A 27,341-nucleotide genomic window follows, 5' to 3' on the forward strand; every position below is an offset into this window, starting at 1 on the left:
TGGATGAACACAGTAAAAGCTCCTATATTTTGCAGGAGGAATTTACTGCGTTCACTTCCCAGCCCTTCAGACCGGAAGACCAAGTTGTATGAGAAAATCACATTTGTTTGCACTCCTCTGTTTTTTCAATCTAGAAGACTAATCACGTTTTAAATGTAAGTGAATTCACCTTTGCGAGTCATTAGACAAATACTATCCCACCCCTTTTAGAGACTGGAAAATTCAGGTCGGGAATCATTTAGGGATGGAGCTTCTTACCCTAAAAATAGTCCAATCTGTGCAATACGAGCTACTATTAAATACATCTAAATATGGAAAATAATCTGTTTTATTAGTGTATTCATAGAAATTTATGCCATTAGGAACAGATTCCATCCACTTGGCTCCCCTTCCTTTGCTCTGACCGTTGTGTCACCTTGTCTCCTAAACCCTGATACCAAACAGAGAGGAGGATGTACACAGACTTGGATTACCTCTGGATAAGTTAGGGGGACACTGTACAGCTCAGAGTGTCATAAATAAGTTGCTTCTCTACAGTGCGATGGTATTCTGGGAGTCTAACTATGCCTCTTATTCATGTGAATTAATAAATGTGACACTGATGATTTATTTCAGTACAAATTACTTCCCAGTATCAGTAAGCATAGCAGAGTCCTGCTCCAGGCTGGATACTGAGGATTTTAGCAAATACTGGCTTTTAAAAGCTTCAGTAAAACCTACCTGGGATCCCATCAAACTCAAGTGCCCATGTCAGTTTTCTCAATTATTCTAACGATAAGGACATGTCAGGTACACAAAAGACACAATTCAGACAGCATGACTGCTCTAAAATGATAACTTTAGCATAATGCACTTGACAGTGAAAAAGCAGTAATAGCTATTTTGGGAACAAAAGAAAAATACAATGGATCTGATGACTAAGTGTTCCGGTCCCCAATGTAAAAGCAAAGTAGATCCCTGTCGTATTTAACTTGATTCCTTTGAATTAAACACTTCCATTAAAAGTTTCCCACAGAAGCTTTAATATTTAATTATGTATTCCACCAAAGGAAAGAACAAAATCTTTGCAAAAGGTTTTTTTGTGCATGTGAAATATTTATCAGCATATCTCTTTGGACAAGTATTTTTATCCCCCAGGCTGGGAAAAAGCTTCCATGTACAAATCAGTTTCAAAACATTTTATTTTACAGCTTGAAAGTTTTCTATACTTCAGCACCTCATGCCGTGACTTTGTTATTTTACTTGTTAATGAATGGTAATTAAATCTCTTTTGGCTGAAAAGGTTGGAGGGCTCCTGCTGTATTACAAAAACAATTTCTGAAAGTTACAAAAATGCCCAAGTGTCTAGAAATTAAAGAGTAAAGTTTGCCATGTTTTGAGTCCAAGTTTGAATTGCTTGGAAGGATTTATGCGGGAGAACAGCATGTCCCAGTCAGTGTGTACAGTCTCCCCAGTTGAAGAGACATAATTATGTCACTTGTCGTCTACCAGAGTAAACAGAATTGCATTCTTAATAATGTACATCGTGGCCACAAACTTCCTTGATCTTACTAACAACTGCAGCAAACACTGCATAAACCCTATTAGACACTACCTGCACAAAGAACTGCTACATGTGTACATCTAAGTAAAGACTTGTTAATTTTGCATTTGCTCAGTAGGGCTTGAAACATCAGCCTATTAATTTTTCTTCTTTTCTGTTTTCCCATTTCTTTCAGGTGCTTTGAGTCAGAAGATAAGTGGAGCGAGTGCTTACAACAAAGGTAGATAAAGGGGAAATAACTACATCACATTAAGGCATTTTGTGGTGTTACAGTGCTAAATAAAGACACAGTGCTGAAGAAGAAATACCTGCATGGTCTTCACTATTCAGTTACACCAGGGCAGGCTTCTGCTGGAATCATATAGGCAGACTGGGTCCACAGCTCATAAACCAAAACTACATCAATTCTACTATAAAATCCCTTTATTTTCCAAAAGAAAGACAGTGATTACAGAGGGAAAGTTGATTCTAAATTTCTTTTAAACTTACAGTTTCTAAAACAACCCAGGACAGAGTTTAGTAATAAACTGGGAATGGGAATGTGAATGTGATGAGTCCATTCTTATGCTGTAATTTTGGGAAAGAGTCCTTTGAAAGGAAAGCCCTCTACACTGAAGAGACGAACATCAGACCGGTGGCGTGGAAACACAGGCTCCACAGCAGTCAGGAGTCGCTCCTCCTTCTCCCTTTAAATAGAAACAAAGAAAAGGAAAAAAAATATTTAATTCTGCAGTCCAATGATGTTTACAAAGTAAGGAAATCTGTGTCCTCCAAAGTTCTTTGATGCAACCATGTATCTAGAGACCATTGAAAAATTGTTGATTAAAGCCTGTTAGGCTAAACTGCCAAGACTAGGTGTCTGTTTGGATCTAATTACAAGCCTACTGATGGTTTTTTTTGAATTATTAAAAATTAGAAATAAATGAGTTCTCTTTGTGCTACTCCCCAAAATGGTCAGAGCATCTCATTAGAGCAAGTTTGTACATGAGTTCCATGACTTCAGATTCTAATCACCGTCCCATTCTAGCAAGTATATGCTTGTTTTCAAACAGCTACATTCATCAAAGGCACAATGGGGAGATATTTTTTCTTTGTCAAATTTCAATGAATAAATAGTGTTACCTGTCTTCACATTTTAACAAAGTTCTAGTGATAATTACCCTGCTTGTGATATTTGCAGAAAACTAACAGTGTGCTGTGGGTGCACTGATAGCCCCAGGAAGTTGCTCCATCTGAGGATCAAGGAAGGCTAAAATTTCATGGCCTTAAGAGAAGGGAACAAGGTTTAGCTGGTTCCACTCTTAGGAGGTTGGAGAGGTAAGCACAGCAGAACAAATATGAAGGGCAGTATTTCATACTCACTGTGATACACCTGGAGCTTTCAGAGAAAGTTCCCGAGATATTTAAAATTAAACCAGTAATTCATAAAGGTACACTTGGTTATCGTAACAGCATATGTCTCAAGCCTTTACAAAGAAGGTCACTGCCATTACTTTTATTTTACAGTCATTGAGACTGAGACACAAACATCAGTGCAACCATGCTTTTGCAAAATCTAGCCTTGCCATTTTAGAACCCTTTCTCAGTCCCCAGTAAGGAAAAAAGCCTCACTTCCTAGAATTAACGCTTTTCTCTCTGTCCCTTAATAACTGTGTCAGGAGAGGAGGTAGTTCAGAGAAACCCTGTAAGGTGACTAGTTATGCTTCCTCTTCCAAATTTAACCTGTATGGACATGGAAGAATAGGCAAAAGATGGCACAGATGAACTTAACCATAAAACCCACTTACACCTCTTCTCAATTGTATCAATGTAGCACTCATGGATGTGCCAGCTGACAGCACTAAAAACTAACATGCTATATTTAGATGGCTCATCCTATCTCAGTATTGGGCTTCCAACTCCGGAGAGAGAAAATGATGCAGAGTCCATGCTCATTCTTTCTTCATGCTCCCATGCAGACAGCCAACAGATGTACTCATCAGTATGGAAAATTCTATGCAGCTGAATACTGTAATATATTATGCAGAATTAATGTGCAAGCAGCCACGTGCAAAAGCTCCCAGTTACTACTGACATCCCTCAGCGCAGTTATTTACATATATAGGACTGCAGGATCAGGTCTCTGGTGTGGATTTAAGCTCCATCTTTCTCACTGATTCTTATCAAGATCAAACTGGAACCTGAGTGCTAGAAGCAACAAGAAAAAGTAGTGAAGCAGAAAGGGTGCAAGAAGCAGGAAAGAATGGGAAGAGTAAGAAAAAGAAAGCCTAAGATATCTGGGAAAGACAACATTCAGAATCAGAGAGCAGAAAAAGAGGATTTCAAATTCACAACCAAAATCTTAAACATTGGATTTTCAGCTTGAAACAAAACAAAGCTAAATTCTTGTTGTCACTCATTATATTCCTTCAGCATCCCATGGAAAGCTGCATTGGTTCAGTATCAAGACTTTAAATCACAAACCAGAACTGTCTTGTGCAAATCAATAAAAGCTTTAGATTATACCTTTGTGTGAGGTTGTCTGAGAGTATCAATTCTCTTTCATACCAGGGTAGTCAATAATACTATTAATGCTATTGTCCTAACAGGATCCTCTTTTTATTAGCAAAACCAGCCACATTTATTTCAGACATGATGTTAACATTAGCCAGCATGATAGAGATCAAGTCAGAGGTTTTGTGTCATCTGAGATTTAGAGCAACCTGAGATTGTACAAATCAAATGGGCCCTGGTTCTTTGGCTAGCATCTACACACCATCAGTGCCTGCCCAGCCCTGCCCAAGGCAGCAATGATGTGGAATGGCTGTATGTCAGGGGTGGAATCTCCTTGGGGAAGGATCTGGCTGCACAACACACTCACTCTGTTGCAGAAAGCAAGACATGTCATGCACAATTGGCAGTTTGGAGAAGGAAGGCTGCACAAGGTTGTTTCCTTCGCACCGCTGCTGGGCAACGCAAAGTACAGCCTAGAGATCACAGAAGCTGCAGTTATCCAGAACTGATATGCCCAGTTATGTCTTGGAGTGGGCATATCCTTCAAAGCAGGATGTAGTCTAACAGGTTTGACTGGGGAACAAAACAATGAGGGACAAAGGAGAGCAGAGCCCAGCAGGTGGCCACCGCTTGACTGCCACAAAGACAAGAGAAGTGCAAGTCAGGGCTGGCAGCACAGTGCTGGTAGAGTCTGAGCCTGAGGTGGGAGTAATGAGATGCTATCATCCTGCAGAAGCGCCGCTAGCAGCATCTGAACTTAGCTCCAAAACACAGATGTCACAAAGGTACGGTGCTCATCCAGCTACAGCCATGCCTGCCCACAACCACCACTTGACAAGCTGCACTAACAGCAGATACCCATCCCGAACCTATAAACAGTGTACTGAGTACAGCACTAATTGACCTGCAACACAAAATTCCATTCACCGTGTATGATTAACAAACCCAAGTTCAGTCACCATCCCTTTGCACAATATTCTCGTTAAAGCAGTTATGATGCTAGCAACTTGGATTTTTTCAACAGTTATGACAGGAATTAATTCTAGATCCAATATAACAACAAAACATGGGTGAATTTCTTCTCATCTGATGAAAAAAAAAGAAACATGATGCCAGGGTCTGAAATGGAAACATTAAAACTATTGTGAAGAGGATACTTAGCTGCTGGAAATGGATTATCAGGCATTATGGTAGCCTCACATATTGATCCTAAAGCTCCAGGAAGACCATTAGCACTGCACAATTGTTGCTAATTCCAAACATTAAGGTAACATTATGCAATTTCAGGTGGACAAAAGTCACTCTTTATCACTGACTGTTTTGCTAATTTAGTCATCAAAACTGTTCGCTGGCTGAAATACAATTAAGGAAGAAATAGATACAGGCAGCTTTGAATTATATACAGCAATGTAGCAAATCATTGGCTTTAGTGTGTGAGGAAGGGACAGGCTGAGGATGGAAAGGAGTCAAAAGACAAAAGGTATACACAGAAAAACTCAGGAACAGATTGTGTCATCTGACCACAGAAATCTAAAAATCTTCTCCTTAAAAGTAAAATTCAGTAACTCCATTTTCAGAAGTGACTCATAGTTTTGGTGTCCTAGTTTGGAGATCCATTATCAGAATAGTCTCATCTCTCAGACTCTGCAAATTAGGTCACGTTAACGGGCCAGAAATTGGGCAACTGAGATCCTAGTTGTTTTCTTTTAATCAAGAGGAGCAGCTGGATGCTCAGTTGTGGACTGAGAGTAGCAGGGAGATGCCATCAAACTGCTACGGGTTAAGGATAGACAACTACCTACAGGAAAGCTCTTAGGCTTCATCAAAAGATAAAGACATCTGACAAAGCCAGACTGAGCATTGCTCGCTTTCCTCCATCTGGATGTAGAAAGGGAACAAGAAGTGTATGGGGAATGCTCTTCCCTGCAATATCTGCCTCCAGAAGGTGACAGTCATCAGTCACAACTACCACATTTTGGAAACAACAATGGCATCATTCTTACACCAGGATTACATAGTTGCCACTTGCAGAAAGGTGGGGACAACAATGTCAGATGCTGTTTCACTGTAATTATAATTTGTAAAATGCATTGAGGTCCTCATAGTGTTGGAGGATCTCTCATAATATTTGAAAAGCCATGGCAGTCAGATGAAGTCCCTGGTGACTGGAATAAAGGAAAACATTGCACCCTTTCTTAAAAAGAGTACAAAGGAGGACCCTGGGAACTACCATCCTGTCAGCCTCTACCTCTGTGCCTGTGAAGATCATAGAACAGATCTTCCTAGAAGCTATGCTAAGGCACATGGAGGACAGGGAGGTGATTCAAGAAAGGCAGTATGGCTTCACCAAGGGCAAGTCTTGCCTGACCAATCTAGTGGCTTTCTATGATGGAGTGCCTACATCACTGAACAAGGAAAGAGCTACAGATGTCATCTCTCTGGACTTCCGTAAGGACTTTGACACAGTCCCCCGTAACATCCTTCTCTCTAAATTGGAGAGACAGGGACTGTTTGATGGATGGGTGCATCCAGAGGATAGTGGTCAACAGCTCAATGTTCAGATCAGTGATGAGTGGTGCTCCTCAGGGGTCCATATTGGGACCAGTACTGTTTAGTATCTTCATCAATGACACAGACAGCGGGATTGCGTGCACTCTCAGCAAGTTGCAGACAACACCAAGCTGAGCTGTGTGGTTGACATGCCTGAGGGATGGGATGCCATCCAGAGGGACCTAGACAAGCTCAAGAAGTGGGCCCACATGAACCTCATGAGGTTCAACAAGGCCAAGTGCAAGGTCCTGCACCTGGGTTGGGGCAATGCCCAGTACCAATAAAGGCTGGGGGATGAATGGACTGAAAGCAGCCCTGAGAAGAAGGACTTAGGGGTACTGGTGGTTGAAAAGCTGGACATGGCCCAGCAATGTGCACTCACAGCCCAGAAATCCAACCATATCCTGGGCTGCATCAAAAGAAGCGTGACCAGCAGGTTGGGGGAGGTGACTCTCCCCCTCTAGTCTGCTCTGGTGAGACCCCACCTGCACTACTCATCCAGCTCTGGAGTCCTCATCACAAGGACATGGACTTGTTGGAGCAGGTCCAGAGGAGGGCCACAAAAACAATGAGAGGGCTGGAACACCTCTCTTATGAAGAAGGACTGAGAAAGTTGGGGCTGTTCAGCCTGGAGAAGAGAAGGCTCTGGGGAGACCTTATTGCAGCCTTTCATTACCTAAAGGGGGCTTATAACAAAAGATGTGGACAAACATTTTAGCAGGGCTTGTTGTGACAGGACAGTAATGGTTTTAAACTAAAAGAGGGTAGATTTAGACTAGATAGAAGGAGGAAATTTTTTACAATCAGAGTGGTGAAACACTGGAAGAGGTTACCCGATCGGTGATAGATGCCCCATCCCTGGAAACATTCAAGGTTGGACGGGGCTCTGAGCAACCTGGTCTAGTGCAAGATGTTCCTGATTATTGCAGGGGGGGTGGAGTAGATGACCTTTACAGGTCCCTTCCAACCCAAACTATTCTGTGATTCTCTATGTGAATTTCGATGTGAGAGACCAAACACTAATCTGTGTCCTCTAGGCACCATCTCATTGGTATGAATAATTTAACTGGACTGCAGAAGATGTCAGCAATATCTCTGCTGGATGTTCTTGTCCTGGCATAGATCATGGTAAATCTAGACCAGACTGAAGTAATATGATGGATAACATCCAGGAAAATTAGGCAACAATACCCTATCACCTCTGTCAAATTTGGCCATGGCTGATCAGAAGTGTAAAGAAGAGTCTAAAAAAAATGTAGTTTATGCAGAAAGTTGTGTAAACAGACTGTTATTTTCCCATACTTGGCCTGAAGTACAACATCACCCTTTAGGTAATGTTGTTCCTTGTGTTTCTGAGCCAGATACTTCTTTTTCACATCCAGAAGTTCCTTGGCAAGTCTTTCAATTTCATGTTTGTATTCTTGGCTCTGTGATTGATACATATTCCGTTCTGAGGACAAAACCTAACAAACATAAGACAAAAAGGAGAAACAGGAGATGTTAGTTTCACTTACACGTGATTTAGTATTTTTACAAGCAATTTTTCCTTTACGTTTAACAATATAAGACATCGCCATTCTCCACCACATCTCATTTTCTGTCAGGATGTTTCATTTGATCACCTCTGCTTACCTAAGGACAATCTACAAAATTAAGACTATGCCATTTAACCACAATAAAACATGAAAAATATGCCCCAAGCATTATGGGAATGGTATTAATACATACATTGGCTCTTAATGTTCTGGGACACAAATCTGGGTGAAAACCCTAAATGAAGGTCTTAAAAAATAATAAAGCAGAGATTTATTTAATAATAATGAAGTTTATTCACAGGGATCCACTTTGTTACGTGAAGTAATTCAATCCACACTGGCAAAGTAGTAACAGGCAGTGTAAATATGAATACAATGCCACTTTCTTGTGAATCAGCAAACCTTAAAGAAAGTAGTAACACGCACAGTGTGTTCTTCTTCTTTAAGAAGAAGAATAGCTTGACCCGGCACCACAGAATGGCGCGCCTGCCAGTACACTACAGTATACTGTGCCTGAAATACACAGCAGCAACTGACTGCATTAAGGACAAATGGGAACCGTATGGAAAACTTCAAATCACATTCAGCTTAGCTAAACTTTGGCTTCTATTTTACATTTTCTACATTGTTTTTCTAAAAGCTAAGATTTGCATAACAGTCTCTTTGTTTCCTAAGGGCCCATCTGCTCCTGCATTTTTTTCCTCATGGTTAGTATAGACGTGACTATGATGCCGTGAACAGGAGATGATGACTTCAACAAAGAGAGGAGCTGCAGAAGCAGATGAACTCCTGAGGAGACTGATCTTTCGTGCAGGCAAGAACAAAAGAAGATCATCTTATTCTATCAAAGAATCACTTTTTAATATCATCCTTTTAAAGTTTCCTATAAGATTCCTTCAGAACCAGGAAATCCTCCCTTCTAGTGACAAGGGGTTAGGACAAGTTACTCCTGTCAACCATATAAAAGTTGAAAGTCTAATAGAGGTGAATGCATTGCAAGATAAGTAATAAGAATTTAAGACTGGATTCTCAATATAACCCCACTAGTTTGTTAAAAAGAAAACAAAATTGGTTTGATTAGCTTATTAAAGATCTTAACTTTAAGAAGTTAAAGATCAAGAAAAGGGAAGAAGAATAAGCTTAATGGAAAACCAATAGGTTCCCAGAATGCCCAAAAAGCATTTACAGCATTGTGCTGCACACTCATATTCTAATAACACTTTTCCTCTATTTTAATGAAACAAACTAGCATAATGTGGAAAAAAAGTTCTACATCTATTGGTTCCCCCTTGGAGAGATGCAGCATAAACCTTATTTTCCTGAACTAATATACTAAGGCACACACACTGTTCATCAAAAATCTTCCTGAAGTCAATCTGCAAGCCTGGCAGCCCCTCAGCCAGACACAGAGGACATCTCTTACTTTCAGCTGTTTAGTCTTCTCTCGGAGAGTGTGCTGGTAATGCTGCAACTGCTCTGCGACTTCAGGACCAGGCTGCCGGGCCAAGATGTGCTTCAGTTCCACATACAGTCTCTCCTTTTCCTAAGAAAAAGCCAAGAGGAAGAGCTCTTATAAAACTGCTATAGCAGCAGCACAACCTGTGATGAAATCAACCTCACTGAAAAATGCAACTCAGTCAGGAAGATATTTGCAGAAACAAATCTGCCTGTGCGTCAGTCTTTGCCCACTAGCCATAAGGTATTTAAAGTTGTTGTGATAGCAGTGGGAGAGCTCATTAAGAGAAACATCCAGCTACTTCCAACCACGAATGAAATACTCTTAAACACTGTCATCAGTGAGCACGCCTCACCACACAGAATATAAAAGTCACTGGAAGAGTATCCAGGGGTGGGAAATTAATTACTAGTAACTGTGCTTATTGCAGTCTTTCTTCTTATGAGCCACACTGCCTTACATTAAGGATCATAGCTTCACCCAACAGGATGTGAGCAGGCTACAGAGATGTCAGGGAAGGACTGTATGAAAGAATAACTTCTTTCAAAGAAAATCCTGCAAAACGCATCTACACACACACACACATTTCAGTTTAACTGCAGGGGTCCTGGGAAAGGGACAGAAAGTATAAATGGCAACAACTATGACGAGCACAATTACCACCAAGTAATTTCTCTTGGTCACGTGTCTTCTCTTCCTTCAAGTTGGAACAGTGTGCTTGTGAAAATCGGATATAACCATGGCCAAACAAAAACCACACCACGGACCCACTTACAGCTTTCTGTACCAAAATGCTGCTTTCAGTTGTGTTTTGAGGAGGTACTTGTTTTCAGTCTGAGGAATACAGCTTTGAACAAAACCACCTTCATAGCTTTGCATATTACAGTATTTTTAGTATCTACTCTGTCAGACTAAGATTATTATTATTATTTAACATTACTTAGGAAGATCCCACCCTTGTCTGGTACCTGGAGAGCTGGAATTAAAAAGGATGGTTATTTGACTGGAAGTCAAACTAGCAGACAAAAGATATAACTGAAAAGACAAAAATGCCAAGTAGGATGTAGGACAGGTGATTATTTACACTTGCTTTGAGAAAACCCCTTTGTGTTGTCTTTTTTATAAGCTCTGTCTGCAACTCTTACCACAGAAACCTTTTGTTGATGTGGGAAACAGTACCGTCACATCACCTACAATTGCTACATTTGGCCTTGCTCAGTGGTTGAGCCTGGATTTTCAAAAATGGGTTGTTATTTTGAGTATCTAAAATTCCAGGTGTCCAATCTTCAAGAGCATACAGAATCCAGAGTTTTTAGACCTCAGCATTTTCCAAAACCCGTGCACTATAATGGTCACAAGTTGGGACCCAAAAATGGAAGCCTCTCAAATCATAAATTACTTTTGCAAGCATTGCCCTTAAACTCGGAATATTACTGAGGAAGAGCTCCTTATAAATGGAGCTGTTCACAGTTTACCTCTGGAAAAATCAAAACCTCCCGAGACTCAGACTGAAGTTTGCATAGTGGCAAAAATTAAATTGAGAGTTTATTCTTAGTTAAGTCACTACAAGTGGTTTCCACTACCACCTTTTCTTTCTGAGGAAGCAAGATTTTATGCAAGTTAAAAACAACAGCAAAAGAAAAATCTGCCTTGTCAAAATCTGGCTGGTCAGTATTAACATTCCACCCCTGAATGTATCACAAATTTGTATTTTGGAAGAGTGTAATGGTAATTTGGATAAATATGGAGCAGTTGATAGATTGAAGGTCTTATGTGCAATTGTTTTCCAATTTATTTCTCTTCTAACCCTCTACACGGGCCAACCAAGCTCTCCAAACATTGTGCAATGGTGTGTATAATATCCTCATTTAGAGACAAAGCATGCAATTCTATTATAAGGAGAATCTATCTTATGCAACAGAGACTCGTTAGCTGTCCAATGTATATTGTCTCCATAATCCAACAGAGGCAGAACCAGCTGTCTTATAATGCATATCCTGTCCTTCCTTGCTAAGCGCTGTCCATCTCTTTTACATCTAGTCAATTAATTTGTCACTAGGTTAGAAGCACCATATGTCAGCGAAACATTAAAAGAAAAACCTGGATACTTCTTTCCTCATCAGTTTGAATTCACAGGTTGGTATTTCTCTAATTTTATACATTTCAACCCAGGATGAAGGAAAAAAAAAAAAAAAGAAGAAAAAAGAAAATCAATTAATTTCAATTAATTTTAAAAAAGCAACTGCCAGAGTAAATCTAAGTCACTCACAAGGTATATGTGATACTAAAACCAAAAATGAATCGCTTACAGCAGGTACTTTTATCTCTTCATATAAGAAATCAGGAATGCCCAGGGGGAAAAAAACCCAGCACAAATTAATAAAGAAAAATTTTGGCTTCTACAATACCCTAGCTATATTCAAAGGACAGACAAGCTGGGCAATGAGTATTACATGCAGATATCTTATAAATAGCCAGCTATCAGATACAGCACAGAATGTGTAGAAAGACCTGTAGGGCTGTCTGATGCATGAGTTGTATTCAAAATAGCTTTCAGTTGTAGTGCATAAATTAATAGCCCCAGAAGATGATCTATGTTGCTTTTTTGTTTTGGAAACAAGTAAAATGCATGTGTATTCCTTAAAATGTCTGAGATCCCAATGGGGCCATACGGAGAGAAGGTATTCTGACACCAACAAGAAAATCCTAAGTCAGCAACACTGAACAGCAGTACAGCAGTAATTCAAAAACAAGAAGGTAAGATGATCTGTTTGGTGCCTATTGGAAGTCAGTTAACATTATTTTGACCAAAGCAGAAGTCAGTACACATATATTTCTGTTTCTGGCTGCGCAGATCATGTTGGAGAAAAAGCTACCCGAAATCCTACACCCATTGGGCGGGAATAAATCCACCGCAGATGTGTAAAATGGGTTTCTTCAGCTTATCCCAAACTGCCGCCCCTCACACTCCCCTCCATCCACGTGCCAGGCTGCAATCACAACATACATCTTGCTGGAGTTATGCGTTCTTGAGATGAAAAGAAATTAAAGTCAAAGACACTGTGAGGTACTACTGTTCTTGAGGAGGTGAAGGAAGATCCATCAGATCTCTCTGTAATTCCATGCTGTTAAGCCTTCACCAGCACGAGTAATGTACACGTCTTCATATCAGACCTAGGCCAGTACCAAAGATTTTTATGTGATCCTTCCCATGGCAAAATTCTCATAGAATTCAGCAAGTGTTTGACTGCAGGACTGAGCCCATAATATCAACCAGCTTCATTGGTTTATGACATACAAGTAAGTAAAGCTGATGGTGGAGAGATGAGGGCACATTCATTTTGTGTATGCAGGGCACCCTGGGAGACTCAAATTGAGGGTTACTGTCAAATTTCAGGAATTCCAAAGAGAATTTCAACACCTCTGTGAATACCTGCTGTAAAAATTGTGTAAATAAAACTCTGCACTATTTTTAGAAAAGCCCTTCCTGTCTTGGATTTGTTTGCCAGGGGAGCTCCAAGGAGCCCACAGATCTGCCTTTAGGCCTGACCATGACAATAAGTTTCTGCATCCTTAAGTCTCTCATCCATTAATTGGGGGGGTCAGGGAGGCGAGTGGTGCTTTCCCCTAAATTTACCTTGCTGCTGTCTCAGCCAGAATCCAGAGTTCTCCTGGCCTGCTTGTTCTACAGCGACTTGAGAAAAAAAACAACTTTCTTCTGCAGAGGACTGGCTGGTGTTTGGCAAATTTCAATTGATTCTTCAGGACCCAGTGGTCATGAGCTGGCTCAGTCTACAGCAAGAAGAATCACTTTTGCCAGCACAATCCTACCTCAAAAGAAACCTTCTGCTGACCAGCACAGCCCAATCTGCTCATTTTTCCCTGCCAGAGGGACCATCAGCACCATCAGAAACACTCCCAAACTGACACTAAGGCATTTCACTCCTTTGACAAGGAGTGGGAGGCAATTACCAATGGTGGGATAGAACAACTCGCTTAGTATTAGCTCTAAAGATGTGACTCCATTTTATGTCATCTCCCTCACCATGACACCAGGAAATTCCTGAAATGATCCGTCTTGTTAGTTAGCCCCGGCTACCATGCTGAACAAGAGACAATGGATGACTACATTTAATGAAGATCTATCCACAGCAAAAATAGGCCATGAAGTTCCAGCTTCCTCATTTTTACCAGCTTCTTTCTCAAAGCAGATAATTCAACAAATTTACCTGGCATAGCAGCACACCAACAGCTTTCTCCACCAGAACCATAAAAATCCTACTGCGCACCAAAAGCTTGCTATCACACAAATTATTAAATAAACCTACAAACAAAAAATCCCAAAGCCTTTGACTTAGAGTAAATTTCATGTATGTTAACTCCTGTCTGCAGCAACTGAGGTAAAGAAAAAACCCAACAGGATGAAGATGTAGAGCAAAAGTGCGCAACACAGCATATAGTGGCAAAACCCCAAAACTAGCTAAAAATCCTTATTTTAATTAGTAAGGTGGAGAAAGTAACACAGTAACTCTGTAAGCACACACTACAGTTCCTCATGGCTTTGGTGAGGAAAACAAGTCCGTTGATGTGTCACAGAGGGTTTTCTTGTTTATCAGCATTATGTCAGCACTATGCTCAACTCCAGAGCCATTCTGTTTACAATGCCATGCAGCAGCAGCAGAGCATCCTTAAGGGGCTGTGAACACTTTTCAGAAGTGTTAAACAGGACACTGAAATCTGGATTATATACATTCATAGACATACACATCCTGTATAGTCATTTTACCTGTATAAGCTGCAGGTTTATTTGTGTGTATGTGTACGCCTAACAGTAGCTGTTGGCTCAGGACAGCTATGATCATAAGTTTTATGAGGTGCAGAAAAAATTAGCATATGGTAACCTTCATGAATTTTACAACAATAGAAGTTGCCTCCAGCACTGAGAAATGTGCAGTGTAAACTTTCTCAATAAATACTTTCCAAAAGTCCCTACCCTTTCTTGTCTATCCCACGCCCATCAGCAAACACCTTTGCAAACATGCAGTTCTCTAGAACAGCTTGTGTTTTCATCATCATCTAGACCCTCCTTTAACCATCCAACGTGAGGGGATTTGGGGACTAAATTAATTCAGGTTTGAAACAGGGCACTGAAGCCCTTTCACAATGTGGCAACACTAACACTGTATGAGACACTTTGGATTTTCTTGTTAAAATGCTACCACCAACCTGAAGGAAGGCATGGGATAATCTCCCCACCCTTAGCGATATTTGCACCACTCTAGATGGAATTAAATTAAACCTGTCTTATGACATATCCCTCCAGCTGATGATAATGCTTCTCAAGAGCAAATCCATTTCCTTTGGCACAGAGCAAACTGCACCAAATTGACTGGCATTTTCAAAACAGCTTAATGAGAGAGGAAAAAACACCTTGGAGCATCTGCTAAGGTCTTCACCCTTGACTCTTTTTGTAACACAAAAAGCTGAACGTTGCTTTATTATCACCTTCCAGGAACAACAAAGTACAAGTATTTCCAGCTAAAGTGCAATTGCAACTTACTATCATTTTTATTATTATTGCTAGGTACTGGTACTACTGTATTTTCTTATGAAGTGTGTGGAAAAACAGTTTTGGGGTTTTTTTCCAATGGACAAACAAATAGGCTACATATCCTCCTTTCAAGTTCTGAACTCTGAGACACAAGGATAACAATCTATGAGAAGAAAATGGCATGGATGCCTCTTGCTGAAGTAACAGCTGCAATTCCCTTTTTACTATTGTCATTGCACAAGAGTTTATAAAATCATTAATCAGAGTAGCTCATTTAATCACAGTGTTTATACTTTACATTGCAGAAAGCAACCAATTAACTATCCCCTGTTCTTCTATATGAGTGAACAGAAATACACATGCACACATATACACACAAAAGAGAAGTGAGCTGTTCCTTGAAGGTGAGAATTACCCTTGACATGGCATGGATTGATGCAAATGTTCCAGATTATTTCCATGGTGCCTGCAGCTCAACAGTTGGGCTGAAGAGAGCTCTAAACAAACCTTTGTTTCACAGTCTACTAAGCAGCTTGTCTTAAAGTGTCCTGGAGGAGATTCAGAGGTTAATACAAATCTTATCAACAAGGAATCCAAATATTCTAAGTGAATACATCTACAAAGCAAACAACAGCAAACATTTTACTGGCTAATATTTACTACATAGAGGGTTTCAAGCCCCCCCCCCAAAAAAAGTCTCTTCTTCAAATAGACTATATGACTTAAAATCTCTGTATTTTAACATCAGTTTAACACTGTGTATTTTAACTATTCAATAGCCATTTAGATTTTTTAAATATGAGATGAATCAAAGGAGAATTATCACAGCTCTGCTGTTAATGATTAGCTGTTCCTGCAGGTGGATGCTTGGCATGGGGATTCCCAGCAGACCCAGCTTCTGCTCTCACTTGTGACTGACCTGACAGATGACCTCAAAGGGTTAGAGAAACTGCAGAGATGCTTCTAGAAATACCTATCTGTAAGTTAGGCACCTACATCTCTTTAATCACCTGCTTGACTTAGATCCTTAGATTTCCCTGAAAGATGAGAGCATTTAGCTTCAAGTCCTTTGGCGTTCCGGAATTGCTACCTCTGAACAGCTGTCTCAAAGTCAAACTTCCACTTAAACCTACAAATACCTGTCTAACAAGGCAGTAAAGCCTACATACTTCTTTCTGACAGGGTAGCAGAGTTTCCCTGCATATATCAAGTACCTCAGGGAAGAAAGACTGGCCTCTTGTTACACTCTGGAGCCTATGAAGAAATAGCAGTACATCTAAGAAACACACATGGCAATTCTGAAATCATGAATGTTTTAATATATGGCTTCCTTCAGACTCACTGTAATTACAGCTGACCCTCTGCTATCTTTTAATGAGTTCTGTTTCAGCTCCCCTTGCCTGCTTCTTAAAACTCAAAGAAACAGCAACAGCAGTAAAGGAAGGGGAATGACTGAATTTTAATGTTCATGTAAAGACAACTGCTGTGCCCAAGTGTGCCATCCCCTGTTTAAGATTACAGCTATATATACTAAGACAGGTATGGGAAGACTTAGAGCTCTGAGCCTAGAGGATGCGGAGCAACTGGCTGACTGATGTACCTGCTTGGCAGAAACTCTCCTTACATGGGGTTCATGGCTCTGGTGCACTCGGTAGCTCATGTATGGCTGTCTCAGAGTGAAGAATGGAGGAACAAGGTTCTTTCTACCCCTGTTTGTGCCCTTATGTGTCCAATTGTAAGCTATCTTTTTTTAAAAAAAACCACACACCACAGTGACTCTGCCTGCCTGCCCTGGACTGCCTCCAAACAGCCTTAGCCTGCTGCATCTTTCTGCATGTGTTTTCTCAACAACGCCACCATCCACACTCCTATAAGAATGAAAATAAGTGATCTGAAATAGATAAAATCTAGTCTGTCCCTGTGGAACGTCTCTTTTTATTGGGTTTTGTTGTTGTTGCAATTATCATACAAAATAATAATCCATCACTGAACGGGATGCTGTAGATTGTCCACATCTTGCTGATGAGGGAAAAGCAGAACACCCTCGCCTCAATGGAAGAAAGCCTGCCAAAGGGTACACCTGAATAATAAAGATTTGCAGCTGGCTCTGGGCCACACTATATAATATGGGCTTGTGAATGTATTGCTACACTGCTGTTGCACTCCTCCAGTATTTTAACTTCTCTAGCAGCTTCTGGATGGCTGACAGTCAGTAGCGGATTGCTAACAGCACTGCAAAGTTTGTGCATTCCAATGTATTCAGTTAGCGCAGCAAGTCATTTATTTTCCCTTAACAAGATAACTGGTTGATTAATATACTTTACCCTGGGGTGCGCAGCAGATTTATTTCCTTCCCAGATACATGCTGAATACAGGAATGAGGAGTAAACAAGTTTGTTTTCAGTTATTTGTTATTTACTGGAACAATTCCTGAACTTTTCACTCAAGCATTATTGTAGCAAACTATCATTGAAGCTAAGGACAGTTTTGACTAAGAACTTTAGGAATGGGTCATTTTACAAAATATTTTAAATCTAATGACACAAGGTATCCATGCTCAGGATTTCTCCGTTCAAACCAGATGTAACACATTTGAATAAAATACTTTGGTGATCACTGTTTCTGCTTTTCTGACTCAGATTACAGATAACAGTGATACATCTTGGGTACTCACATGGCCTCCTCCATTCAGTATCTGAATGCTGTTAAAACTTTAATGTCCTGTGGTGGGTTGACCTTGGCTGGATGCCAGGTGCCCACCAAGCCACTCTGTCACTGCCCTCCTCAGCAGAACAGTGGGGGAGAAAACAAGATGGAAGAAAAACTTGTGGGTCAAGATAAAGGCAGTTTAATGAAGCAATAGCTAAAGTCACGTGCGTGGAAGTGAAGGAAAACAAAAGATGTTATTCCCTACTTCCCATCAGCAGGCAATGTTCAGCCACTTCCCGGGAAGCAGGGCTTCAATACGCACAGCAGTTGCTCTGGAAGACAAAAGTTGTAAATAACGAATGCCTCCCCCTTCCTCCTCTTTTCTCTTAGCTTTTATATCTGAGCAGAGGTCATACGGTATGGAAGATCCTGTTGGTCACTTTGGGTCAGCTGTCCTGACTGTGTTACCTCTCAAGATCTTGCCCAAGGTTGGAGAGACAGCCCCAATGCTACGCCAGAACTACGCAGAGTAATCAAAACCCTGGTGTGTTCCCATCACCTTTCAAGCTACCAATAGAAGCAAAGCACTGTGAGGGCTGCTGTGGGGCTCAGCCAGACCCAATACATGTACTTATACTGAAGTACTGCTTTCACCCAGAGCAGCGATCCTCTTCTCATTCTACAAGAGGTCTGGACACAAAGAGTTGCTACGTGAATTGCCGAAGTTCACTAAAACTCCTCAAAGTTACACAGAAATTAAACTCAGCCCCCTCAAGCTCCCAGGACCACAACGCTGAGTAAACCAATACCTCTGCTCCTTGCTTTTTTTCAGAAACACCAGGGCTAGACTACAGCAGCAGGTTAAAAGCATGGGAGAAAAAGTAACAACCATAAACTACAGTATACTTCAAGCCAACAATCTCTTCATGCATGCTAAAATTCATGGACCAAGAGCACATGTATTAGAACACAGGAAACAAATTTGTACTTGACATTCATCTATTTTTGTAGATGGTATTTGTATAATTAAATCAATCTTGCATCAGATGGAGGGATGGCATCTGATGGCCCACTAGAGTTCTCTTTCAAGCTCAAACTCCAGTAAATGTATCAGTTCTCCTAGAAAACTTTAAAAACTCGTTACACATTCACGTACATGTACATGTACCTATATACTCTAAAGGATTTTTACTCCACCCACAACTTTCTCATCTTTGTAAATGGCAACAGAACATTTCTGACTAAAACACCATTAGAGCAGCTAAAAATGGTGCAGATCTCCAGAAAATACTTTGATCTGTTTTTTTTTCTAATTTCCCATATAAATTTACACCTTGCTTCTCTCCAAAACCATTTATCATGGGAAAACTGTTTTGTTTATGAAGGCAATGTAGTTCCACAAAGATTCAGAAAAAACTAAACTTTTCCATTAAGAAAATTTTTCACCAAAAGTGTTTTGTTTGATTGCTAAGTAATCTGCTTTGCTTCCTATTTCCCAGTGCCAGAAATATTTGCACTATTTTATTGGAAAATTATTTTCTTACTCTAAAGAGCAGCCAATTATCTTCACCTGCTAATATTAAAGTGATCAGCACTTTTCCTACTTGGTTTTTCATAACGCTGCTTAAACAAAACATACTCTAAACAAAAAAAAAATACAAACAAAAAAAGAAGGCTATTTTCCTGGGAAAACTATTCTCTTCCATTTGAACTACAACATATGTGGGAGGAGGGAAAGAATGTAAATGTCAGTGTGGTTTTAAGAGCAGTTTATCAAGCTGTAAGTTTCTATTGCCTAGAACATCTTCTAATTCTAAATGGACTGAGATTAGAAGGGCTAAAATAAACTAATGTACCAAGAAGCATATTCAAAATATACAGAAATAGAAATCAACTCCTTTCCAAGGAGGGCTAGGGCAAGAACTCCACATCTCTCAAATCCTTATTGAATTCTTACAGATTACACAAAACTTTCAGGCAGATATGTAGACCATCAATAGACCTTCACACAGGTGACTCATCTTTCCTGTTCATGAGATGTGATTACTTACTACATCATCACAGGTTTGCATACAAGTCCTGGTAAATTGCACTGAGAATTAACACAATTTGTTCAGTGTGAGTGGTTCTACACAACTCATAGAACCCTACTGGATACACAATCATTTTTTTTTAAAAAACAAATAATTAAATTAATTTGAAAAATAGTACCAGTGTCAGAACAAAGGGCACTAGAGAAATTCTAATTGTATGGAGAAATCATCATGCCAGGTTATTAAATCACTGAAAGACACTAATTCTTTAACTTCACACCAATACTAAAATACAAAACATTTCCACTTACAAAGGTAAAATCCCCAATCAGAGCCCTACTTCAGCAATGAGCATTTCAAGAACAACAAAGGGAAAATAAAAGGATGGCACAAGAAGGAAAGAACCTGAAAAAGTAGTACTGAAAGATAACTCAATGCATAAAGTACCTCCATATGTCACTTTGTACTGCATTGGAGACTCCAGTTCAAATCAGATTCAAGGCACTGGATTGACATTAATTTGATGGCACTGCCTCAGCAGACTGTTGTGCACCAAAATTTTGTGCTGATAATTAGATACTGCTTGTTCATCACTAGTTAGAACTGGGTTACAGCCAGAGTTCATGGAAATACATATTTTTTTTATTTGAAAAAAGAACATAGATTCTCTTCAGAGTCCAACTGTAAAATCATGGCAATTCTTACAGTGTGCCTCTGACACACTAGTGCCTAATTCTGCACAGCACTGGGGAAGTTACCATTTTCTTATGATTCATACCCAGCTGAAAGCCAAAAAGTAAATGTTAGGTCTGAGTCCTTACTGTATTTCTCACTTCTATATTCTGATATAAATCTGTTGAAATTCTGCCCACCAACTTAGAATTGGAATCATAAACTCAAAAACCCCACTCCACCAGGTACTGTTTTCTCTCTCCTCTTTCTTAAGATACGTAACAACCCTTAGGTTTTTGTAAGGACAAGAAAGCATTTTTCTGCTTTTTATTTTCCATGTCAAGAAGCATTTGATCAATGGTAAGAAGTTTTGCCAGCTTAGCTTTCTCAGTTAGTGATGCAATTTCTTTGTGCTGCCATGGCTATGGCAGCTACCAGTTATGCAATTATACTGGCAAGAAAATCTTCTGCCATTCAAGAGCTGGTATAAGCTAAATCAGAAAAGTTACTTTTTTGCCAGTGGGAACGGTACTTTTAAGTGTAGAAAAGGCCTAAAGCTCAATATACTCACCCCTTTAATTGAGGGCCGAGAGAACCACTAGCTTGAGCTGCAAGATAGGGTGTTAATCCAGTGTTTCCAGAGGAAGTCAAATCCTCCAGGAAATAGAGACAGAAAAGAGCCAAGTCCTACTAAAGTATAAAAAGCCAAAAAGAAAATTTCCCTTTTCATTTTCAGATGGCAAAATCCCTTCAAAAGGCTGACTTTATATATAAATGATAAAGGAGCAGTAAAGAAAGGACTGTATTTTGGCAGTGCATTTTGCAGTTCACCTGTAAGTTTCAGTGCATACAAAGCACTCTCCCAAACTACCTCTGTTAAAATCTCTCTAAAGGAAAGATGACAGAGAAACAATAATGGGCAGGTCAAAAGATACTCTCAGGGATTCTACAGTCGTTAGTTTCCTGGAGTGAATTGCAGTTATTATTATGAAAATAGAAAATTCTGCCAAAAAAAAAAAAGTATCTTCAACCCACACTATCTACCCTACATGTAACACGTAAGCAGGTTATACTCTCAAATCCAAGTCGAATCTATACTTGGCACTGAAAATATATAAAAGCCAAATTTGAGAAGGTAAAGTAAATCTCAGCCATTTTGAAGATGTACAGAAAATACCTAAAATAAAATTGAACTGAGCCTTAAGAACACTAAAATAAAGACAGGTAATAGGAGAGTATTCTCCTGTTTTCCCTAGCAGGCTGTCTGATGAGAAAATCTCTTACTCAGCATTTGAGCACACTTTTCTGTGTTACGTGCTGTATAATGAAAGCTACACGAGCACTGCAAGAGCAATGAAGAACCCAGCAGAAGCATGCTTCATGAAACTGCCAAGAAAGAAATTATATTCAGGACTAGGCTCTCATGGACTGGGCTGATGAAAATGATACAAGATTGGAAAAAATAGTATTTTAGGTAATAAATGGGCAGAAAAATTTTGTATAACAAATACATGGAAGCAAATCCCAAAGCTTCTCCGTTATTTGGGAGAAAGCTTTGATCTCAGTAGCTGCCAGCCTGCATAAACCCACAGGGTAACACACTGTTCTAAAGTAGATTTCTTTCTGAAACTATAGTACCAGCTATGAGAAATAACGATGGCTACGTATATGTTCAGATACTATAGCAACAAGCACCTCAAAATGGATAGAAACAGCTCTACTACCAAGTCAGCGCAAATGAAATAAAACATCTGCCTATTTTGAGTGTTTAGCTAGCTATTGTTACTACTGAATTGAGTCATGTCTCTAATATATTCATTCACACACCACTATAAAAGTAGAGGTGATTTATTCCCTTTTTACTTGATGCGAGGCATGCAAAAGCTAAGTAACCTGCACAAGGTCACAGAGCAAGTCTTTCACTCCTCCCTGCATCTCACAATACCTGAAACGAAACTCTGCTGATTTATGCTGCAGACAGCAGCATCCCCTCTACTCCTCCTACCCTCTGTCAGCGGGACCATCAGTTCTTTGAGGGGATTGAAACTTAGCTGAAAACTTGGCTCGATACAAGGACACGTGGGTGTTATCTGGCTGTAATCTCTGAGTCAGATATGAGTTAATCATGCCTTTTGCCCTTGCACTCTTTGAAACTATGAGCACAAGACATAACAGTCTGGAAGCATCACATCCCAACTGCCCAGTCCTGGTCTTTGTTGACAACTTAAAACAATAATGATTAAAAATACATATATACAGGGAAACAATACTTTCACTACTACATGCAAGGCTTAAATGAGACGCACTTGCCTTTGCCTCCCTCCAAAAATAATCGTGGTTGCACATCTCTGTTACATTTATGAACAACCTCCTGAGATAACTGACAACAGAGGTTACTGACACGTAATGTGAATCTTCCCGCTGCTATCCATTCCAAGACATGCAGCTGAATAAAATTCTGCTCAGTCAGACATAAAATCAAATTAGAGGAGCTCACTCTGAAGAGGAAGAACTAAATCTGAAACAAATAAAGCAGTGCATAATTCACTTTTAATGGGTTAAGTTCCTAAATCCACACTAATCATAATCCTAACAAGGTAATACACCACACTGCGAGCTGACCACATTGCTGTTCAGTATGCAGCAGAGCTTCAGTCACACGAGGGATGTGCCCCACATGCAAAGTGAGCAAGTATGTGGGGCGTTTTTTCAGTCAGGATTTGTTCAGCAGAGCACTTTGTTTATTAGCAATTATACCTTATGGCCATACAACACATTTAGTTCATACCACATGTGCTCAAAGACCTTCAGTCTTCATTTAAATCCCTTGGTTAACACACAATGTATTCCTCCAAAGCCGTGCAGTATTACTCCATGGTTTAGAAAATCAAAAACTGCTGCATCTTGACTGAACAAATTCAGAAGGAAGGTAATGACTCAAACATGGAAGTTGGCTAACCCTGAATAACATCTCCTATGTTTGGCAAAAATGCCACTGGATTTTTATTGGCCATAAGTATTCAAGACCTTGGGTTTGGATATGTTTTTTAAGACCGCGTGTTTCATCAGCACAGCAGCTCGCAACTGTGAGAATGCTTGAGTTAAAGGAGAAAGTATGACCACCTGCTTTGCGGTGACTTTTCAAAGTCTCAGGATGTCCACCCTTATTCAGTGTATGGGAGCTGACAGATTATAACCCAGGATGCTGTGGCTACAGGGCACAGATAAGTAAGAAACAAGGAAACAGTTTAATAATTTCTATAATATGGGACATCTTCCTACAGCTTTATTAAAGTATTCAACTCTGAAAAGTCATTCTAAAAAAACCAACATGCAACATGTTGCATATTCAATACCTCTCACTAAACATCTGATATAAAAAATGTGCCCTGCTGACAGGTTAAAAGATATTTTTGTACGGGATTCTGGAGTCAAGCTGGGTTCTTCCTGTGCTGTCAGCAATCGAAATTTTCTCACTGAAACGTAACAAATCATTCTTTTAATCACATAGCACGGAATGTAGCATGCTTTTACAGCTCCATCATTTTTAAAGAACTAACAGGTGAGAAATAATGGAAAAGTTAATAAAAAGGATATTATCAAACATACATCAGGGGCAAGTAGAGCAAGCAGATGCTATTCTACAGGAATCTATACATGGTGATTCTTTCTTAGCAAAAATATCCATTTGTATATCCAGCTCACTCTGAAACATTGTTCCCTGCATAAACCAGCTTTTATTTAAAAGACCATTTACAAATAAAAAGAAAAAAAGTAACAGTCAGGAGAACTACAGTGCACACAATACAAATAGAATTCTTTTTTCCTTATACAAACATTATGACTCTGCATGAGGATGCAGCAAGGTGAACACCCTACAAAACAAGCTGCAGGTTGCTGACACTGGGCTCAACCATTTCCAGACGTGGGTTATTTCTAAAATTCAAAGGTGGTTTTAATACTCAATACCCAGTCCGCGCAGTGTTTTTGCACTCAATTTTATTACTACACTTTGATGTGAGGGAATTTAAGTTACATAATATGCACACACTGAAATCACAGGCAGACACAAGCTTCACTTTTAACAAATATCCTATTTGCCAGCATGATGGCCACACACATGTAAAAACAGTGAGGTATGGCAAGCAAAAGATTAAGATTGTTATAAAGCAAATAAACACAAAGGCTATGCCCTTATGACAGGGCAAGATGTGGATGAAGACAACTGGGAGTGAGGAGGTGTGACTTATGCAAGCAAACACAGCACGAGGAAAGCAGTAGTTCTCTAACCTAACAAGTTTGTATACCTCAGCTCCTTCAGTCTCTGACTCCAGGTATGGGTGATGTTGCACAACTAGGCACAGGCCAAGTTGTCAGCAATTTTCCCCACTCCTGCAAATAAGCAGAGCCTGGACTGGACTGAGCTGACTTCCAGGAAAGACACATAAAATATGTCGAATACTTATCAGCATGAGGGGATTTACCAGGATTTTAAAAAAGAAAAAAAGGAATGATCAGACTTTATGGGCGAGCACTGCCTTATACACTGGCTCTTACATTGATCAGACAGCAAACTCACTAAGCAAGATGAATTACAGTGAGGGTACAAAAATTAAAAATTCCAGAAGTGGGAGCTAAATTTCTGCTTTTTTCCATATTTCTAAGTTTCAGTCAGGATCAAACCCTACACCTTCTGTTGAATAAGGCTACACTGCCCAGAAACGGGTCTGGTGAAGCAACCCTCCTGGTGCATGCAGCTCAACTCCCTCTGGAAAGTTAACATTACTGCTCTCTATTAATTACCTTCTGCTAGAGATGTTCCTCAGGCTCACTCTTTCACCAGAGGAGTCTGGAACATGACTGCATGAGTTTCATAAGTTATTAGTGAGCATTTTGGTTTAGTGAGTATCAGAGTATCACTTTACAAAACAGATATTATCATCACACTAAGGAAAACCAGCCCAAAGACTAATAAAATTACTTGTACAAGGTTATCCAGACACTTAGCAGAAGAAGGTCAGCTAGCGCAGTTAACTTGCAAGCCCTATACCAATGATCTATCCAGAAGGATACACAGCTCTTTGAAGATAGGAGGTAGGGGATGTCCTTCATCTCTGGTTACCTCTCCTTACCCACACCCTGCTATGAAAGATCCCTATTTCAGTCACTGTGGAGGACTCAAAAACACTGTGGCAAAACAGAAAATGGCTCAGAAATATTGACAGTAAAGCCCTGAACAGAACGTGGAGTATGGTATTCTGGGCCTTTTCTTTACCATCAGCCTCTCTGAGGGAGACCTTAATTTCGGTATTGTTGCACAGGATATTGGTGCCTGAATTAAGGACTCAAAGGATCTCATTAACAATTCTAGCTATAATAATTATATTTTTTTTATAGCCAAACTCTGGCTTAAATCTAGGAAAGCAATAAATTTAAAAATAAAAAAAAAAAGTAGAGCTGCCACAGAAGGACTACTGTATAGCCAGAAAGATTGTGCCAATGGCTAGTATAGTAACATAGGCTCAAATACCTATTATTTCAAAGAATTTCTTGGGAAGGCTACTTAATACCTCTGGATCTCAGTTCTTCACTTCTAAATAAGGATAACAGCTAAATGGGAGCACACTAAGGATAAGGCAAGATATGCAATAGAGACAGTGTAAAACTAACAGAATTGGGTTTGTGTATGGAGAAAGCAGAGTAAATTTTAAGCTATTTTTGCTACATTTCATTTAAGCTAACAAACTATTTCACTGACAGCATCTCAGTGCTATGTAACAAAGATTACGTTTTTCCAAGCAAAGGCATAATACACCATACATTACCTTCAAATGAAATTGCAGATCATTTTTTCCTACAAAAACAATAAAGGAGAGACAAACATTGCCTTGATTACACATGCTGAGCTTCTTCTCAAGACAGAATGAGATTCAGGTCATGTTCTGCTCTCCATTGAACAATACCCAACATAGGCAACAAAACAGAGTATTTAAGACCAAGATGTTAAAATCATACCTCAAGCTGGCAAACTGAAGGTAGCCTTACAGTCACCAGAGAGGAGACAAATTTCCCTGTTTTACACCTATGGTTGAAGCCCAAAGACAGCTTTTTTTTTATTACATTTATTGGCGATGTTTGTACTACAGGAATATGGTCTCTCCTTGGTTTTACAACATAAATCTCATTGATAATCATTGAGTTTAAAAAAATTCAAAAAGATAAACTATCACAAAAATTATTTTTCAGCAAAGTTCAGCACAAAGACCTTGAAGTCAAACATGGCCCAGAAAGCAGCATGTCTAAATCACACAAACCCTGTAGGATTCCTTCTGCCAAAAGCCAAGCAAAGCACAAATGGAATTAAACAAGGATTTTCTCTCATGTCCTGGTCATAACAGGCATGTTTAAAGGGACAAAAAGGCCTTTCCAAAAGTCTATAACCAGAATAGTAAAAATCAACTAATCAGATGCTATTTTTTCTCTTTCAGTGAGCCAGTGCTGCCACCTAAAGCTATCTAAAGGGCATGCAGAAGAACTTCAAAGGCATCTAAATATTCAGGAAGCACATCTGAGTAGGCAGAGAATGCAGAGTAAGTCAAATAGGTTAAGAAAATACCACAAAATAATGATGCTGCAGTACCTGAAGGAGCAGTTCTTTCTCTATCACTTCACCTGTCTTGCTGATAAGCTGCTTCTGTAGTCTCTGTATTTTCTGAATCATTTCATAGGTACTTGGGTCACTGGCCTAGACAAGAGCAAAACAGTCTCAAAAATTATACATTATAACAAGTTAGTGTTTCTTACTTGCAAATGAAAACCATAATTCTAAGTGTTCAAAAGTGACAAATATAAAATGGCA

At 39.7% G+C, this 27,341-nt stretch overlaps 1 protein-coding gene across 1 annotated transcript in view; it reads right to left on the reverse strand.

Moving 5' to 3' along the window:
- Positions 1-1,948: 1,948 nt before the first annotated feature.
- CFAP58 (cilia and flagella associated protein 58) overlaps positions 1,949-27,341 on the reverse strand; it is a 60,632-nt gene continuing 35,239 nt past the window's right edge. Inside the window, exons 15-18 of the mRNA XM_055721310.1 lie at positions 27,123-27,227; positions 9,545-9,664; positions 7,889-8,049; positions 1,949-2,229 (exon numbers count right to left, since the gene is read on the reverse strand). Of these exons, the coding sequence (XP_055577285.1) occupies positions 2,106-2,229; positions 7,889-8,049; positions 9,545-9,664; positions 27,123-27,227 (510 nt within the window). The 3' untranslated portion in view covers positions 1,949-2,105. The remainder of the gene's footprint in view (positions 2,230-7,888; positions 8,050-9,544; positions 9,665-27,122; positions 27,228-27,341) is intronic.

This window comes from Falco cherrug, chromosome 9 (genome assembly GCF_023634085.1).
Source record: "Falco cherrug isolate bFalChe1 chromosome 9, bFalChe1.pri, whole genome shotgun sequence".
Taxonomy (NCBI): domain Eukaryota; kingdom Metazoa; phylum Chordata; class Aves; order Falconiformes; family Falconidae; genus Falco; species Falco cherrug.